This window comes from Pterocles gutturalis, unplaced genomic scaffold (genome assembly GCF_000699245.1).
Source record: "Pterocles gutturalis isolate BGI_N339 unplaced genomic scaffold, ASM69924v1 scaffold9945, whole genome shotgun sequence".
NCBI classification, from domain to species: domain Eukaryota; kingdom Metazoa; phylum Chordata; class Aves; order Pterocliformes; family Pteroclidae; genus Pterocles; species Pterocles gutturalis.
The window spans coordinates 362-18223 of record NW_010140780.1 but is presented as its reverse complement, the minus strand read 5'-3'; the positions used below and the strand labels follow the sequence as shown (position 1 = coordinate 18223).

At 38.8% G+C, this 17862-nt stretch overlaps 1 protein-coding gene across 1 annotated transcript in view; it reads right to left on the bottom strand.

Moving 5' to 3' along the window:
- The window catches only part of MAATS1 (MYCBP-associated, testis expressed 1), a 29884-nt gene extending 12307 nt beyond the window's left edge, over positions 1-17577 (bottom strand). Inside the window, exons 1-10 of the mRNA XM_010083804.1 lie at positions 17497-17577; positions 15363-15520; positions 12530-12613; positions 11194-11250; positions 10136-10317; positions 9248-9425; positions 8749-8906; positions 8319-8501; positions 8069-8211; positions 1891-2007 (exon numbers count right to left, since the gene is read on the bottom strand). Of these exons, the coding sequence (XP_010082106.1) occupies positions 1891-2007; positions 8069-8211; positions 8319-8501; positions 8749-8906; positions 9248-9425; positions 10136-10317; positions 11194-11250; positions 12530-12613; positions 15363-15508 (1248 nt within the window). The 5' untranslated portion in view covers positions 15509-15520; positions 17497-17577. The remainder of the gene's footprint in view (positions 1-1890; positions 2008-8068; positions 8212-8318; positions 8502-8748; positions 8907-9247; positions 9426-10135; positions 10318-11193; positions 11251-12529; positions 12614-15362; positions 15521-17496) is intronic.
- Between the last annotated feature and the right edge of the window lie 285 nt (positions 17578-17862).

Sequence of the window (17862 nt, the reverse complement as noted above, 5' to 3'; positions counted from 1 at the left end):
CCTGCCTTTCCACACCCTCACCCAGGAGCCGCAAAGCAGAACTTGCCAAAGGACTGCCTTATGATTTGGTATGTTCTTTTTCTCTGGAAAGAAGAGATGAATTTCCAGTCCAGTTAGAAAGCTAAACTGTACCATACCACCTGGCTACAGTGTGAAAGCCCTTCAGGACAGAGTTTTGGAAACGGAGATGGCACATATACTGGACAGGTAAGCCAAACTGCTTGGTTTGATGTAAACTAAGATTTGGTTTAAATTTTTGTGGAATACATTTTTCTGTACTTCTGTTGTTCAGTGCTGCAAATGATGCCGTGGCGAGCAGGCTGAACACTAGAGAGGTGTGGGAGAAAGTGATAAACCAGTGAAGAAATGAGCTTGTTGTGGCTAGTAAGTGCGTAAGAAATGACGGGGGAAGAGGAGTTGTAGCAGTGCCTCCATTCTCTCCACCTTCTTTTATACCCCCTGTGGTCCATGTCACCCGCCTGTTGCTCTTGCATGCTTTCATTCTGAGATCCTCAACTCCAGCAGGAAGAGGCTGATGAACTTAGCAGCTGGTACTTGTATCTGTGTATGGCAGGAAGAGAAGCATTAACAACAGAGAAGAGCCTTGCTTTCAGTGCTCCTCACAGACAGCTGGTAGAAGAAACCTTACGTGGATTCTGCAAGGCACGAGATGTTAGTGCTCCTCTTCAGTGGCTGAAGTGGCCTGATTTTACAGATGGAGCTTCACTGGAGAGCTCCACAGTTTTATGTGTTCACACATAAGGATACTTGAAAATAAACCAAATGTTGACAGAATTCATTTAGGTGCAATTCTATTGTATTTGAACTCTTGGAAAAGACCTATAATCTGTGAAGAATGACCACAACTGGGGGATAATCTTTCTGATTTCTTTCCACGTTACCTGGAAGTACTGAAAAATCCATTATACTGGTAAGCCTAAACTGTAAATCTACCACTGCAATACAGTGGTAGATTTAGGATACCTAGGAGTTAGTAAAGCTGTAGAGAGCTCTTCCCAAGGAGATACTCTTGTTTCAGTCATCTTAAAATAGACTGTATAAAACATAGGGCATCATACTGCACAACGGAAGACAGCATGGATGATCTAATAAGACTTTCTCTCTCTCACTTTCATGGTTGTGTGATTCTCTCAAATTCACAGGTTAAATGGTAATTGTGTCTGATTCATACTACATCACGAAAACGGTGTAATAAGCAGACAAAGCAATCCACTGGGACAACCACTTCTTAAGTACGTTTCTTTAAGAAAGGAAAAGAAGGTCCCTAAAAAGTTTGGGGTTTTTTTTCCTGCAGCATATCACACCCGTCATGACAGACACATCATTACTGCTATTTCAGTCTCTGCAATAGAATCCTTCTCCATGAACTGGAGCATGTTCATCAAAGACTGCATCCTGCCTGATGACAAGAGCTTCACTCCAGCAAATTAATGAAGTGTATGCTCAGTGCTAAGCACCCAAAGACTCACTGACTTCAATGGGACTAAACTTAATTGCTCTGCTGGATTACAATAGTGTTGTCAGATCAGAAGGTTGGAAGACACTGAGTAACAGTAATAGTAATCTGCCTTTTTGTTCCCCAAGAACAAGGGAATAGCATGTCTACTAATTTACGCCTTCATAAAACACAGTTTAGTTAAGGATTTAGCCATCAGATATTGTAAAAGCTTTTCAATTCTTCAGCTGCTAGTATCTTGATAGACTAAAGAGAGACTAAGAGAGTCTTAAGAATAGCAATGGCTATTTCTAACATGAATACACACAAAATACAAAGCTCACTTCTGTCCTTCTCTGGGCATTCCTTTAACAACCATGTAGGAAACCACCAGGGATCAACAGAAAAAGAGGTGTTAAAACCATCCCACTTACAATTGATGGTTTTTCCAGGATTGGAGTGGGTGGCCGAGGAACAGGCTTTTCTATTTTTTCAAGGAAACGGGGGGGCTTCTTCGGCTCCTTGACCTTATTCTTCTTCTCCAGTAGTGCCTGGAACAGACATAAAATTTAATCAGAACTGGGCTAGATAGAATAACACAATAACGCTAGTCCTCTAGATGCTGACTGTTGCTGATTACACTGACTACAGGGAGCTGAAAGTATTTTGCAGGCTTGTGGCTTCTATTTCTTACTGCACATCAACTGAAAAAATTAATATGGTCAGTAGATGAGGCTATTGGTTGGTCAGAAGATACTGATGGGAACTTCAAAATCATATGTAAGAAGGAAGCAAGAGTTATTTTACTATATTTACAAGTCAGTCATCAGGAATTGCATAGGGTGAATCACTTAAAATTAATCTGAAATTGGTATGAACTTAATCTGTAACATAATAGATTCTTAAGTAAAAGCATATTTCAGATTTTTTTTAATTTAAAAATGGGAATCTCACTGAACCGATTAAATGCTGACCCATATGCAAGCAGAGACAGTTTTGTTAATTTCCGTACTCAATGACAAAAACATTAATTATTTTCCTATAAGATAGAGCTAAGATTCTTTCAAAACATGAAAAATGGGTAGGAACATCACCATTTAATTACAGAATGGTTATAACTCATTGCCTTTAACTATAGGTAGAGTGCTTGTTACTGCAGGTTAGAAATGTTATGTGGTCAGATTTTATGAAGGGGGTCACTTGAAGAGCGTATTGTCACTGTTGTGTGGCCCTTCCCCAGTGAAATGTCTTTGTGCGATATGCCATTACTGCCCAGGGTTGAACCAAATGACCCAAGACCCCTTCCTTGCAAAATACGTTTTGAAACTCTTCTGTGCTCATCTGCAACTGCCAAGCAGCCCAGTGGCACCCACAGCAACAGTACAGCGGACTAAGGGCAAAAGGGAAACTAACTTGCCTGAGAGCTGCCTTCTATGAAGAAAATCCACAGGCCCATGAAGAGTGGCTTCTATCTTGCCTGCAGCGGTTTGGTGGCAGAAGCCAAACCTCGTCAGCTAAAGCAGACTAAGAGTAGAAATGCACCACAGCCTCAACTCTTTCAAGACATTTTCAAACTGTTCAGAGAGCCGAAGTCCTGCCAATTTCTCATCACAAGCTACTTAGAACAAGGTAGTCAGATAGTAATTCCCAACTGCACAGGAATGCTTGGCTGCTCTAGGACATCACACTTGGGCTTGCAAAGAAAAGGGAAGATAGTATCTACATTTAAAGTTCTTTCAAAATCATAATCCTACTACTGTATGGGTTGGATTTGTAGTCTTTATTACTGAAAGAACAGACATATTTCAGCACAAAAAAGTGCACCTTTTTCTTCTCTCGCTCTGTCTCTTTCAAATGTTCAAATACAGTATTTCACTAGGGAGGGAAACCAAAGAAAAACTTAAGAAAAAAATGCCATGCTGAATTTCTCTCTCCCGTAATAGGAAACTGATGGCACTTGCACAAAATTTAATTGTGAAATTAATGAAGTTTTGAAACTCCAATGGTCATTACACAAAACTCTTCTTGCATACTGGATCTGACCTTTCAGACCAGGATAATTAATTGATCCAGAAAAGGAGAGAGATTTCTAGGTGGAGGGGACAAAACCTTTTATTACTGAAAACTTCTGAAATGGACCTTGTTAATAATGTAAGAATCAAAGCCTATAAACTGCTTATAAGCCACGTGAAATGGTTATAGCTCAAAAATGTGGACAGATTTTCTGAATTGTTTCTTGTATTTGATGACCTTAGAGCTCTCTGGCATGAATTTTATAACAGTGCTTGCTATGATTTATGAAGTGTTTTGCATGATGGGGGGGAGAGAATTGAAAGAAAAAAAGCTGCTCTAATTGTAATTCTTTTGAAAACAATGGCTCCTATGTTTATTAGTACAATGTTGCATTCATAATAAATTTTCTAATAAAACCTTAGCCTGCAAAAATATTTCTTGCTAACTAGAATAACAAAATACGACCAGAATAACAACTTTTAAAGACAGAAAAATCTATGAGCACTTCTGACAAGAGGAAATTGTTATTAATGTGTATTTGAGAAATACTGCAGTTTTCAGAAGTGGTTTTACATTTTCATGTCAGCACAGTCTAGTATATGCTTTGCTGTCTTTACTAAGTCAAAAATGCCTACCATTTGCTTTCTCTAATCTGAGGTCTTAAGACTTTAATGTAAGAAAAGAAAAATATGTTTTTTGCATTAACTAGTTCTGCCTAACTGAACAAGCTAACATTTTTTGAAACAGGGCCCAAGAACTGCTGTAAAATACTTTCTTTAAAAAGTGCTAAATTTCTGAATAACATACTTCAAATGTTACTGCCTACATATCAGACTCTAATTTTCCTAAGACAGACTACATTACTTTTTTCAGGCAGTAGGTTCAGAGTCATGGTATAATCTGGTTGGACTGCACAGTGAAGGACCACACAATTCACCTCCTTTTCATTTTCCTAGCAAATGCAGTGAACAGCAAATGGCACCTTTTGGCCATACACTTTACCCTTGTTGCTAGCTTTTGGCAGAAGCAAAACTCTTGACAGGACAATGGCTTGAGAAACAACTTTCTGTTCAAAGAAATTCTTCTTTAGATTCCTTCTTTATCTTCTCTGTGATCCTCTCCTTTTCACAAGACACTAGGTATATTTTATTTTCATGCACAGCACAGAATGTACAGTCAGGTTTCTCTTTCTTTCTGTCCGTGAATGAAAAAGGTGAGATCATCAAGGACGGACGGACTACCTACTTTGCAGTGCAGCATGGCTGCTGCATCTTGGCTGATCAAGACTGACATAATAGCTCTTAGAGCTTGTCTGAGCATGAGCCAACTAACACTGTGTTGGAGATCTGTTCTTGATGAAATAACTGCTTGAACAGGTTTTCTTACACTTTGAAGTTGCAGAGCTTTTCTCCAGAGACATTCTTGCTCCCCCCCTCCCCCCCCATTTCTTCACCTCCTTCCAGCAACCAGATAAAGGAAAACAGACGGGATGAGAGTTGCACTTAATGCTGAGGTGGGAGATTCTTTGTTCTGACATCATCTTGATCAAGCACTTTGAAGCTACCTGGCACTTCACCCCTCTTGAATCACCAGATCATACAGGGTCAGCCTACAGTCACGCATTGTTCTGCACTGGGATTTCTTCTAGCAGCTCCTCTGTTCCTTGGTGTATTCAGTTACGTAGTTGCATTTCTTTCCTATAGTAATTAGCTATATCAGTATGCTTTCTCCTTACTGCCTTGTATTTTCACACAAGGCTGTCTACATAATGACTCACTTACATTCCTTAAAGCACTGTCATCTGTGCTGGCTAGGAACTAGCTTTCCTTGTCCTTTTACATATCTGGCTTAAGATAGAGATCATTGTTGTTACTGTAAATCCTCAGTCACTCCTGTTTCTGCCATGTTCTCTTGTTTTAGAGGCTCATTGGAAGAATACTGAGCATACACAATACTCCTGCAAAAGGTTTCAGGATGCTCCTCGAAAAGCCTGCTTCTAAAATAACTTACTTTTGGCTTAGTTTCAAGTCTGGAAGAAGCTGTTCTTATTTTCAAGAGGAAATAAATCCTTTTTGTAGTTCCTTGGATAATTGCTTGTCCCTTCTTACAAGCCTTAAGCTTATGAAAACCCTCAATATGTCAAACCAAGATGAACATAATGAGGACTAGTCCATCTTGCCATTTATTTGGCCAGAGAAGCAAGCCTTGGAAACTTCCTTTATTAAAATTAAACACTTCTGAGGCCAAAATCTAGCATTGTTCCTCTGTTTACCACCTCCTTCCACAGATTATTCAGGGAAAATGAAAGAAACTAATTCTAGAGCTATATCACTGTGTACTCTCTGAATTTTCTAGAGTTCTGCTTTATTTCTAAGATTATGGGAGAAAATTTATAAGATTAAGTGTGCTTGAACAGCACTAAAAAGACATCTTTGAAGAGAAAACTGGTCTAGGTACTCAACTATAGAAACAATGCAAAGCAACACAGTGCCCTTCTGAGATGATCGCTACTTGCATGCTTTAAAACTCTTTCCTACTGCGTGTGAGGGAGGTTGTTGGCAGGATTGGGACTGCTTCTGCCAAGTGGTCAGACAGCTGCCCTCTCAAGTGCTATATTTTGTTAACTCAAGTACTCTGCACCCTTTACTGCCCTGTTCTTGACAACTCCAGTAGATTATGAGGTGAACTTGTCAGAGAGGCTCTGCTAAACCAGAACATGCTATAGCCACCAAACTTAAGAAGTAAAAGCCTCTGATGGGAGAAGCGACCTGTAACAGCACCACAGAGCTCAAGTGCTAATTAGGACAGTAATTTCTTGTTGGTCTGAACAGAAAGTTTGTTTAAATCTAACAATGGCTGAGGCAGTCTGGGTGTTTCACAACGTCAGTACTTTCTGCTTGTCTGGACCAACCAGTGTGGTGACTACTTCTGTATAGCTAAAAGCAGCAGTTGAATTTTTCATGGTGGATTTATCATCTTTGCCTTCAAAGGAAATGCTTTGTGATTTTAAAAGAATATGCATTTTGCCTTTTTGTGGTGGGGAAATGAGTATTAGTTACGTTAGCCCTTCAGTTGGTATAAATCAATGTAGACCATGTGATCGACATTGATTTAAGAAAGAAAACACGCAGAACTATCTGCTTTTGTTCTGCATTCCATCTCCCTTTGGCCACCAGTTTTTCTTTGAAGAGACATTATTGTGTGAGCAGCCTGCATTACTGCATACTTCTTCTCCGTGACTACAGTTTAGACACAACACTTTAGTTTTTCAAATCATGCGAAGTATTTTGAACAAACAGATACAACAATTAGAATTCAGCTCTGAAAGCTTGGGCTAAAGTTCTGCTGCCTATGAGAACCATGTTATGATGCAGATTATACATAGCCACTACTTGAATTTTATGCAAAGAGCACCCAAACTCAAACCCCTTCAATACTGCTGTGTCGTCTTCTCTAAAACTGTAGCAAATTAATGTCCTTAGCTATTGAACAATTCCTGTAGCACTCAAGATTTTCTTTGAAAATTTTCCTTCTGAATAATAATCAGATGCAATGTTTCATCTTTTACAAAATCCAGTGGAATTTATATTTGAGACAATATGACTGATTTCTCAGAACAAGATTTCAATTTAAAATTCATTAGTAGAAAGTTACTCTCTGCATTGAGAGTATTATTAAATTACACTAAAAAAATAAAGCTATACACATAATTTACAATTATGAACTATTTATTCACTAAATAAGGCATAAGTGAAAGTTGACAAGCTTTACAAATGAAATTCAATATTTTTCAGAGATAAAGCAGCCAACCAAGAATAAGCCTAATTTAAAAAAAAAAGGTAACGCTCAACAACATCACAAGAAGCATACTTAAAAGTACATCTAATTTACAAATATTGTGGCTGTAGATGCAAATGAGGCACTTCTTTCCTCAGTGGTTAATTGCATATGTGGACACCTCATCTGCATGAACAGTTGTGACAAATTAAGGTATGCAACATACTCTTAGCATATTTGCAAATCAGATGCTGTTGTTAGGGAACAACAGTGATGTGCATCCACCATTCTGATCTGATTTTATGAGTGGGGTCATTTTAATCATGCCTTGCTGCAGGTGTTTTTACAATATGTACTTAAATTGTACATTTTTTAAAATGTACAGAATTTTTAGAATATTAATTCAGATTTGGTTTATTTAATTATTAGTAGTTTGACAGTGTAACCAGCAGGCTTGCCACTTGTGCATTATAAAGCTAGGGAGAAATGAGAATGAGCAAATGGCAGGAGAGAATTTCCAACTGATATCATATGTTCTGATCCAAATACCTGATCTGTAGGAAGACAGAAGCAGCTATGCTTGTTTTCTATAGGGTTGGAGCAGAAGCACAGATATTAGGGGAAGAGATTACTGCCAGACTGAGTTCCAGAGCAGTACTGGTCATGCCTACAATAGTCTGTACGTTTGGTCCATTCTGTCCTTCAAGTTGTCTTGCAGAAAGTATGAATTTAACACAGGTTTACACATGTGTCTTCCCAATTGCATTTTGGGGCAGTTCAAATCTACGAGGGACTGGCATGCTGCTGGATGCAGCTCCATACCTGGTGAACTTGTGCCAGCTCCACCTCCAGCCTTGCTGATCTTCTAATAGATCCAGTCTTAGTGGTAATACACTTGGGTTTTGGAGCTTTAATCTTGACCTGGGTGACAGAATCTGGGAGAGATGCTTCCAGTTCACACAGTCCTAAGAAGTACAAACAGTGACTAATTAACAGTGAGGAGAGAAGTTTGAGTATTGTTAATGTTTTAAGTAAACATCTCATACAAACTACGTCTTCCAAAATGCCTTACCTGCAAAGGTGTTAAGATAGAAGTTTTTTACCACGTAGCGTTCAGAATGGTTGTCTGGAAAATAACCAATTCTAGACAAAGGAGCATATATTTGTGATGCAAAGTCTGTATACTCTTTGATGATATCTCGTCTCTGCAGCTTCCCCATCCCATTCTTCCTCTTGGCTATCAGTTTCCTGAGCACTGAAAAGGAAGTATAAATGTGAGAAGGTTCTTCATACAAATAGTTCTAAAAAAGCCTTGGAAATTCACAAGAGCTTTTGCTGGCTAATATAAAAACACGGCCTGTTTGACCAGAACAAACGCGGGCCATGCAGATCTATATTGTGGATGCAACCTGTTTCATCTTGAATAAAGACTGCAACCTTGTGAAAATAGAAATGGCTTGTCTGAAAACTAAGGCTGCTCTCTCCCTGTCTTTCAGACGTACTCATTGCACAGTCATGCTGAATCTTTTTTATTTTCTCCTCTTTAGCCTTCTGATGATTTTGCCAGTGGTCATCTAAGCGCTTGGCATCCAGCTCATTCTGATTCTCCTCTCGCCTCTGCAGCATCTTCTTTAAGACTTCCAGTCGAAGGTCCTGCAACCTGCAAGGAAAGCAAAGCCCAGGTATGACCTACTGTACTCCTCAGTGTTCTGTGCAACACTGTCATCATCAAATCCTACATACCAACTGGCTACTTTACATGTAGTTCATATTGTATATCTCATATCTAAACTTTCATTTTAAAAAGTTAGTTTAGCACTGGTGAAAAGTACTGTTGTAGAAGTCTCTTATATTAAATTCAACAAAAATATTCCTTCCCCAAATCAGGGGATTTTCACAGAAATAAAAGGCTTGTACCCTTCAGCCAATCCCCTAAACCTTCTTGTTCATGCTCTATTCAGACAATAATGAAAAGAAAGAAGAGCATAATTGGACTCCTACTTTTCTATTTCCCGTTCTCTAAAGGCCCACTCCTTCCTCTCCATATCTTCCATCATTTTTCTCCTCTTCATGATGTGTGAGGCACTGTCCATGGCTGGAAGAGCTGCTTCCCATGCACGTTTTTCCCGGGCACGTTCAATCATCTCCACCTCGGCCAGTCCTGCTGGTAGCCCCCGACCTTACAAGGACAAGAAGCAGTAGCTCTTTAGGGGAATGGTCAATCCAGCAAATAACCACCACCAATAAAGTATTAGAGGGCTGGATGGGCACAAGCCCATGTGTTAAACACAAGCAGAGCTGTCAATAGCCAGAAGTAAATACTTCTAAGGCCAGTAAAATTCTACAGTGTGAGGAATGGTATGACCTGCAGTTGCTATAGCTTAGTTGACATGAACACTAGCACTTCATTCCTCTACTGCAGGCTGCAAAGGAAGAAAAACTTTTCCAAGAAGACCCTTTCTGAGAATGAGCACTTTCTTTGGCATGTCCAGTGTTCATTATTGCACATGGGACACTGGGAGATGAGGATCACAGGTATATCCTGGGGCAGCAGTGTTCATACTGGTTTTTTACTGATGTCCAACTCAGAACAGCTGAAGAACAGAAGGTAGATGCAAAAACTACTACTAGTTCATATTTGTAAAACACATGACCTTTTTATATTGAATGATCTCAAAACTCTTTATTAAATGCCCCAGAACAGCACTATTAAGCAGGAAAATACCATAACTATTTTAAAAAAAGATAAAATAATGTGCCCCAAAGAAAGACAACAAAGGGCTACCAAAGCTGGCAATAGACTTGAAACCTGACCTTGAAAAAAAAAAAAGAACCTCCTGCTAAAGAGGTGACATGATTATTATAATTTATCTTGATTTCACAACTCACCCCAAGTGAGTGCAGCAAGTGTCAGAAGTTCAGGGACTGAGCCACTGGGAACTACATATTCAGGGGAATAGGGATCTGTCTGGGTTTCACCATCCCTGTAATCTGTCTGTGTACCCAAAGTTCGTAATTTGGGCCAAAAGACCTGGCTGTCTCTTGTGGCTGAACGGACATAGGGCTCTGTCCTAAAAAGAGATGCAAGATGGAAGAACATTTGTCACATTCATCAAACAAACAAACAAACAAACAAACCCCAAAAACAGAAACACAACACGAAGTCAAAGGTAGAATATCTAAAAGTGTTTTGGTTTATCTTAACATTGCTCCTATTGATGTTAACTCCATTATTTTTAGTAAAAGCAGACTGAGGCTACAGTCCTCTGGAACCTCCCTTCTTAGGTAAACAATCCTGAAATCTCCTGGTTTCAACTCTCACAAGTTATTACGTGCTAATCTTCCCTATGTATCCCTTCTAAAGCATTGCTTTTAATGGGCACAAAAATTAACTAATGGTTGAGTGTACAATGAAGTATGCCTATGTTTGTCTTTCCAAAAATTCCAAAACTAAAATTCCACTGATTCTACCAGGAACTGAACCTTCTTATGTCCCCTCAAAATTTGATGCCCACTGAAAACCACATTAGACTACTTCATGGATGCTCCACACCACTGAAGAGTATTGCAACTATCACAGAGATTGTAATAAAATATCAGAAGTCTTTCCAACACTATTTTTGTATTGGAGAATCTTATTTGAATCGGTATATCTTCTAGGATTCAGAGACACTTGGCTTCCTGTTTCAGGCCTCATAATCATAACACACTTGAGACACATGTCCTTTACCCACAAAGCACTACTTATATACTGCAAGCAAATTCTGAATTAGTCAGTCACCTGTTTCCTCAGGAATTCTTAATGGTGAACAAACCCTTATCTCTTAACAAGTCTTCCCTGTTGGTTCCTTATGAAAAATATTGGTCACCAGTTAAATAATTTCCCAATTTTTTTCTGGTGAAATGTGACCCACTACAACAGCAATGTTCCAGAACTCACTACTTACTTTGCTATTGTGTAAACAACATTTAATGGAAGCAGCTTATTAGAAGGGATGAGAGGTCTGAAAAGAGAGAATGCAGATGTAAGACAACAACCACGGGCGTACAAGATCATTACAGTTTAGAAAAACTGCAGTCCGCTAATTTCAGTGAGTTACACTGATTTTTCACAACGCAGGTTCTGTAATTGCATATTTAAGAATTATGCCTGAATATTAAATAATTCTTTCATAGCTGAGGAGCAACACAGACAGTTTCATCAGTAGGAGTGAGTGTTATTTTTCTGTCAAAGCAGAAAGTGGAATTGCAAAACAAGACAATAATTAAAAGAAGTTAGTTTTGAGTGTGCTCACAGCATTTTGTGTATGTTTCACTAATTAGTTTAGCTTTTTCACTTTGAGCTTTTGAGAGTGTTTTTTTAAACAACTTTTTGAAATCCTGAAATTAATTCCTACAATTGTCTGGTAAGGTAAGCTGTTTGGGACTTATTTGATTTTATTGTCTCCTTTTTTGCAGTATTTTATGAAGTATCTTGAAAATTATATGGGCTCAGTGACATACTAATAATTCCTTCTTAGGTATTCTTACAGTTTGCATATTGCAATTCACTATCAATTTCCCTTAGCCTTTGAGAGACTTTAAAGATTAATTTAATTTATCATCTTTGTCCTTTGTTGTTGTTGTTAAAGGAACCATAAAGAACTTCAATTTATTAAACTTGGCTATTTTTTTAATATTTAAAGTAGGCATATTGGCCAATAACTGCTGCCTGTAAGAGTGAATATAGTTCAAGGTATACGTGACTAAGTTGAGAATGTTTGTACATTAGCTGGTGGTTCAGATCTTGAGTCCACTGTTGACTTGTAGTGTCATTCTGAAAGGGGCAGAGCAGTCCTGCAGTAGGGGACATCAATGAAAAGTTGATCAAGGATTCCCTTTGCTCCCTTTCTGCTCCTGGCAGAAACTGGTAGTTAAAAGGTTCCTTCTTAAGATGGAGCTTTTCCAGGAATCTGGAGAACCACAATGACTTTGTGAGCATCTTCTTTCTTTGTGTAGGAGGATCTACAGGCCAGAGCTATCTACAAATAATTATTAAGTATACAATGCCTGGTACATTTGCTTATATGGTAACTCATTACCTGAAAATGCTGGCATCATGTGAATTTTAAAAGATCTTGTGATATAAGATTTGGTTACTACTTAGATTTTCTATAGCAGTGATCAAAGAGACAACAGAAAAGACAAAAAAAAAAAAAAAAGGCTCTGGCATATATTCAGGTGCTCTTTAAACTGCACAGAAGCAAGCTTCTGAACTCTGTTTCAGATCAGTTCACTCCTTACCGTGCAAAATATTTGTAGCGATTCCTTCCACTAACTTCAGGATCTTCATACACAATTTGAGGTATCTGAAGAGAAGGTTGTGCTCTAAAAGCCAAAACACAGGATTCCTTACTATTGCTGAAGAAGTACATTCAGAGCAGTTCTGATCTTTTTTCTTATGCCTTTTTTTTCCTTCTCTCTCTCTGGTTGCATAATCAAACATACACACTACAAAGTCCACAAAATCCCCATACTTACATATGCAGTTATATTCTGCTTTTTTCATACTTACATACATAGCAAGACAGTTTAACACTTTATGTATATTCCTCACTATGTGTAGGCAAAAAATGGTCATTTGCTGCTTTTAATAAAACTTTCTCATATGCTTGTCATGAAAAGGATTGGCCACTTATAAATGTTTGACCTTGTAAAGTAAACTACTTTTATTGGGAGTGGGGGGAAGCAAGCTCACATCCTTAAGAGTGAAAAACTTTCTGTAACAGAAAATACGTGTAAAAGAGTATAAAGAAAAAAGGAAAACATGACCACTTTCTTTCAAAAATAGCTGAAGAGATTTTGAGCAAATGTGGAAAATTTTAGAATCAGCACTTTCAATTTGAATTCTCCAATACAGGAGAAAAAATTAGGATGACCATGTGAATGTTTCAAAACCTATGCTGGAAGAAGCATATCTTTTATAAGAACATTCTTTCTTCATATTTTTCCTATTTTGAATTTAAAGTGGGCAGACTGTTTAAATTTTTCACTATAATATCTTGGAGGGTTTCTTTTATTTTAAAGCTTTGGAAGACCATGAGGGAGACCTCAGTAAGGCTGTCAGTGAAAAAATGGCTAGAATAGAGTCCTTTGAAAGCTGTGCATCAGAATTGCTACTTGATTTCACAACCACTTCAATACTCCAGTCTTACTCTTCTTAGCCTGCAAAGTACTTAAATAGAAGAACCAGAAGTTCTTTAAAAAAAAAAAAAAAGCCCATGTTATGCCATTAAAGTAAGTAATTTCCTTAAGCTACATATCTGGCAAGTCCTGAAGGTCATGTTTTTTGTAGGACCATTTTTGGCAACTTGCAAGAATCCTAACCTCACACATAGGGGATTCTGGGTGCTGGAGCTGGTTGCTGCTGACTAATTTTAAATACAGAGGTATATTTACAGAAATACAGTTAACAATACATAATATTGCTCGACAGCCAGGATCAGAACAGAGGCTTGTATGTTCAGACCAGTTGTCTTCAAAGACATCATCTAAGCCCTGCGAGCTGTGCTGTAGAACTTGGGGAGCCGCAGTATGGCTACCTACTGCAGCAAAGCCTATAGAGAGATGCTTCATTAACCTCCCGTGACACACAATTTACTGCCAAGGTAAATTTAAAGTCATCTCTGCCCAGTGCTTTCAGTCATATCACATAACAAAAGAGAGGGCATGTTTCAAGATGCAGTGCAGTAACCTGAGATACTTGCTCAGCACTAATCAACCTATTATTGTGAAGTTGTGTTTGTAATTCAAATGAGTTAATTGAGCTGACGGCTAGTTCCACTAGCTGACTCTTTACATATCAGAATGTTGCTCCATCCAGATGGCTTTGTATTTCATTCAGCACAGGTGGGCACTTATGATCTAACTTTATTAGCATAAACTGTTCATCCTGTTATGTTATAGTTATAGGCACAATGGGAACTCAGCGAAACAGCCCCTTTTATTCCACAGATCCTGCCTCTTGCATGTCCTTGGCTTATGTTTGCTGACTTTGCTGAAATAAACGAGCATTTATTCCTGGTAACCTTGCAGAGGCAATGCAACTACTGAGAAGACAGCTGGGAAATATTCTAGCTTCTGTATGAGCAACACTATCAATCAGTGCAGGTTGAAACAGATGGGATATATTTCTCATTTTTTGTTAATTGCAAGACTCTGCAAATACATGTTGTTGAAATGTAAATCAAAAGCAGCACAGGCATCAAGTAAGTTCTTGTTACAGAATAACAGGCAAAATATAAGAAGCCACTGAGGTTTGCATGTGCTGGGGACAGTTTTAACTGCTGAAAATAATAATTAAAACAAAGGCTCCAAAATTCTTATTTTATTGTGGAAATTAGAAGAATATGCTTTCAAAACTGAACAAAACCAGGTGTGAGATCCACTGTATCACTCTTAAACATATTTGATTACTGTCTGGCATGTGGTAGAACTCAGTTACCAGCAATCCCAGAGCATACATTTTATGAAAAGCCCATGGTTTAAAGTTTGCTTGTTAATGCAGCAAAAACCTCTGAATGACTACCTAGGCTGATGCTCGCAGTCTTGAATACAGCTCCAAGAAGACTCCAAAAGCACACGGTGTGGCAAAACACGTAATTTTTTTAAAAAATATTTGCTGAATCAGAAGCCAAATTTGTGACGCCAGGAGAAAGTTCAACTAAGAAATGCCTTCAGTGAAAATGTGTTGTCCTTGTTCAGGCCCCATACACCCTTGAATGAGCAGCAAAAGCAACCGAACCAGCTGCAACTGCATGGGACTAAAAGGAAACAGCTCCTGGCTGAAGTAACACATGAGTCCCTGAAGCCTTTATAACTATCTGATCTATAAGAGATAGAAATAACTCTCTTCTTTCACGGCAACCGCTGCAAAGCAGATAGCACAGGGATGAAGGAATGTGCAACATCCACCCTGCAAGAAACAGATGGGCAACCATACTCCACAACAGCTGCAATCTCTTAATTTCAAGAGAGATGTAAGTAGGACTAAACTGCAGTCATCTTCAGTGTGCATGGGTTTTTGTTGGTTTTGTTTGTATGTTTGTTTTAAATTATCCAGCCACAGAACACTTACACAGCAAGCTGCTGAAGAGCCTCCAGGCGCTGCTGAGCCCTCCCTCTCCATCTTCGGTCAATAAATGAAGGCACTGGATCTTTGCCCTCCAAGCACAGACTGCAGCCCGGGAAATGGAGCAAGCTACTAAGCATGCCTCTGAACATTGGTGCCTTTACCTAATGTTTGTGTGGACACAAAGAGAAGCAGTGTTTTAGCGACTTCAAACAGCATTGAAGAGATCAGAATTTCAGCTTGCTGTGATTTACAGGACTGCACACTTGGGATGGGGAAAGAAGAAGGCATATGTATGCTAATGATGTCAGCTGGTTAGATGGTACTTCTCAAGATGTGGAGCATACCAGACTAGCAGCAGGTGCACAGATATGTCTTCTGGCTGTTTTCCACTGTCTAAACTTATACTTGAAGAATCTAACGATTCGTTACATAAAGAAGTTAGCATGCCCTAACTGTGAATGTGTATTAATGTGAACTTCTAGCACATTACCCCATGTAACTCCCTTCTACTTTATGTGCTCTAGAAATGAAGTAACACTTACAGAGTTAAATTAATTATTTTATACTGTAATAGTTTTAGCATGTGTTAAAAATATCTCAATAGGAGTTAGCACACAGAAAGGATCACATTAAAAATCCATGCCTTCTTTCTAATCATTAAATTCTCTGAGTAGATATGTCTTAAATCTTTAAATTTATGGTTGCCAATAAATTTTTGCAATCATGACTCAACTATAAGTGGTGTTGCTACATTGGCCTGAGCTTCTGTAAAGCATTAAATCAGATTTGAACTGTGAATAGCCCCTTTCATTTCAGTGGGTACTAAGATGCATATAGTGTAGTGGTGACATATGCTAGCTCACTAGAGTGTAAGAGAGTACCAGATCATGAAGATCTAGGCAACCTACTTATGAGTAGCTGCTTGCTGTGCATGCGATTGCATTTTTGTTTCATTTCTCTTAAAGGTTTTGAGTTTGGAAAACTCCATGAACTAATATTATCACAATCCCTGTCCACCCCATTTTGTGATGCTATAGACTAGGAATTCATAGCGATATTGGTTTGTATTGCACATTAGGCACTTGCTGATTCATATGCTTAAAACGTTTTATGCAAGTCAGAGTTTGTCACCATACCCCTTCACAACATTTCACCTATGATGTGACATTAGTGACAGTATGCCTGCTTACTTTGTCTGGCCTGAACTGTTAATAGAGACATATTGTTGCAAGGATCTCTGTGATGACAGGCAGTGTTTCCAGCTCCCTGCGTATGTCTCTCTGCACAGAGGCAGACAAACACACATTTTTTTTTAATCTAGAAAGAGTCTGAGAAAATGGGGTAAGAGAGATCCAGAAATACTCTTCAAAAACTTGTTTCTTGATTCTGTTGTTGGAAAGCTGCTCAGGGATTTTCTCCTCGCTGCACAGCAATGGAGTTTCAGAGTTCAGAATATATCTGCCTTGCAGACTCAGTCTACTGCATAGATTCAGGAAGACTCTTTGTTTAAAATCCAATTCATTGTGCAGTTGTACCAAGTCTGTTTTCCTTTGGCAATTTACCTATATGCAGCCTGTCCAGCTATCAATCACTGCTGTCTAAAAGGATGACTGCAACTTCCACAGACATGCCCTAGCTGGTTTTAAACTAGCTAGGGTGAATACTGATAGCAGGAGAGCAAATGCAGTAGGGAGCCAAGCATGGGCTAACTACCTAAGGGCTTAGCTAGGAAGTTAAATTGCACTGACCTAGCATCAAGAATCACAGTGAGTTTGCAACTGTCTGCTACCTTGAGCTGTAGCCTAAGTACATCCCAAGGCAAGTGAGCAGGCACCGTGTGAAATAACACATATTGGTAACAGCATTTGGAAATACTATTAAAAATACTGACACACAGTTTAGGAAATTACTCAGGACATGAAACTGTGTATTTTCAGGCTGCTGCTACAGAGTCACCCTAGACCAGCAATCATGGTCACTCTCTGTTAAGCTGTCTTTTAGATAAAGCTGCTTCCTCTGCTTTGTATCTTGCTGTTTTAAGGGAACAGCTCAGAACTGAGATAGAGCTTCTACCCATGTGTAGCATACACACAGAAATGTAAGCTGAACATGTGAGCTATCTTTTGCCAACACCTACCACTTTATCACCGACAAGTTGAATATGGACATTTGACTTTGAATGGTCCTTCTCACTTGATAAGGTGTACAGAGGGTCTGAAAGATAAGTGAACAAATGGAACTGGTTACATATGTGAGGAATCTGCATGAATCATCAGGCTCCACTTCCCTCTTTAAAAGTCTGTCCACAAAGAGTGTAACACAAACTAGGAAAGAAAAAAGTCTGAAATACATGTCTCCGTATTAAAGAAACGCCACCATCACACAAGTCAGCCTCAGAGCTGAAATACTACTGTTCTGTGGAACGTGACTGAAGAAAAATCTACTCTCTTTGGAAGCACTACTAACTTAAACAGAAAATGAAGAAATGAAACAGAAAAAAGCA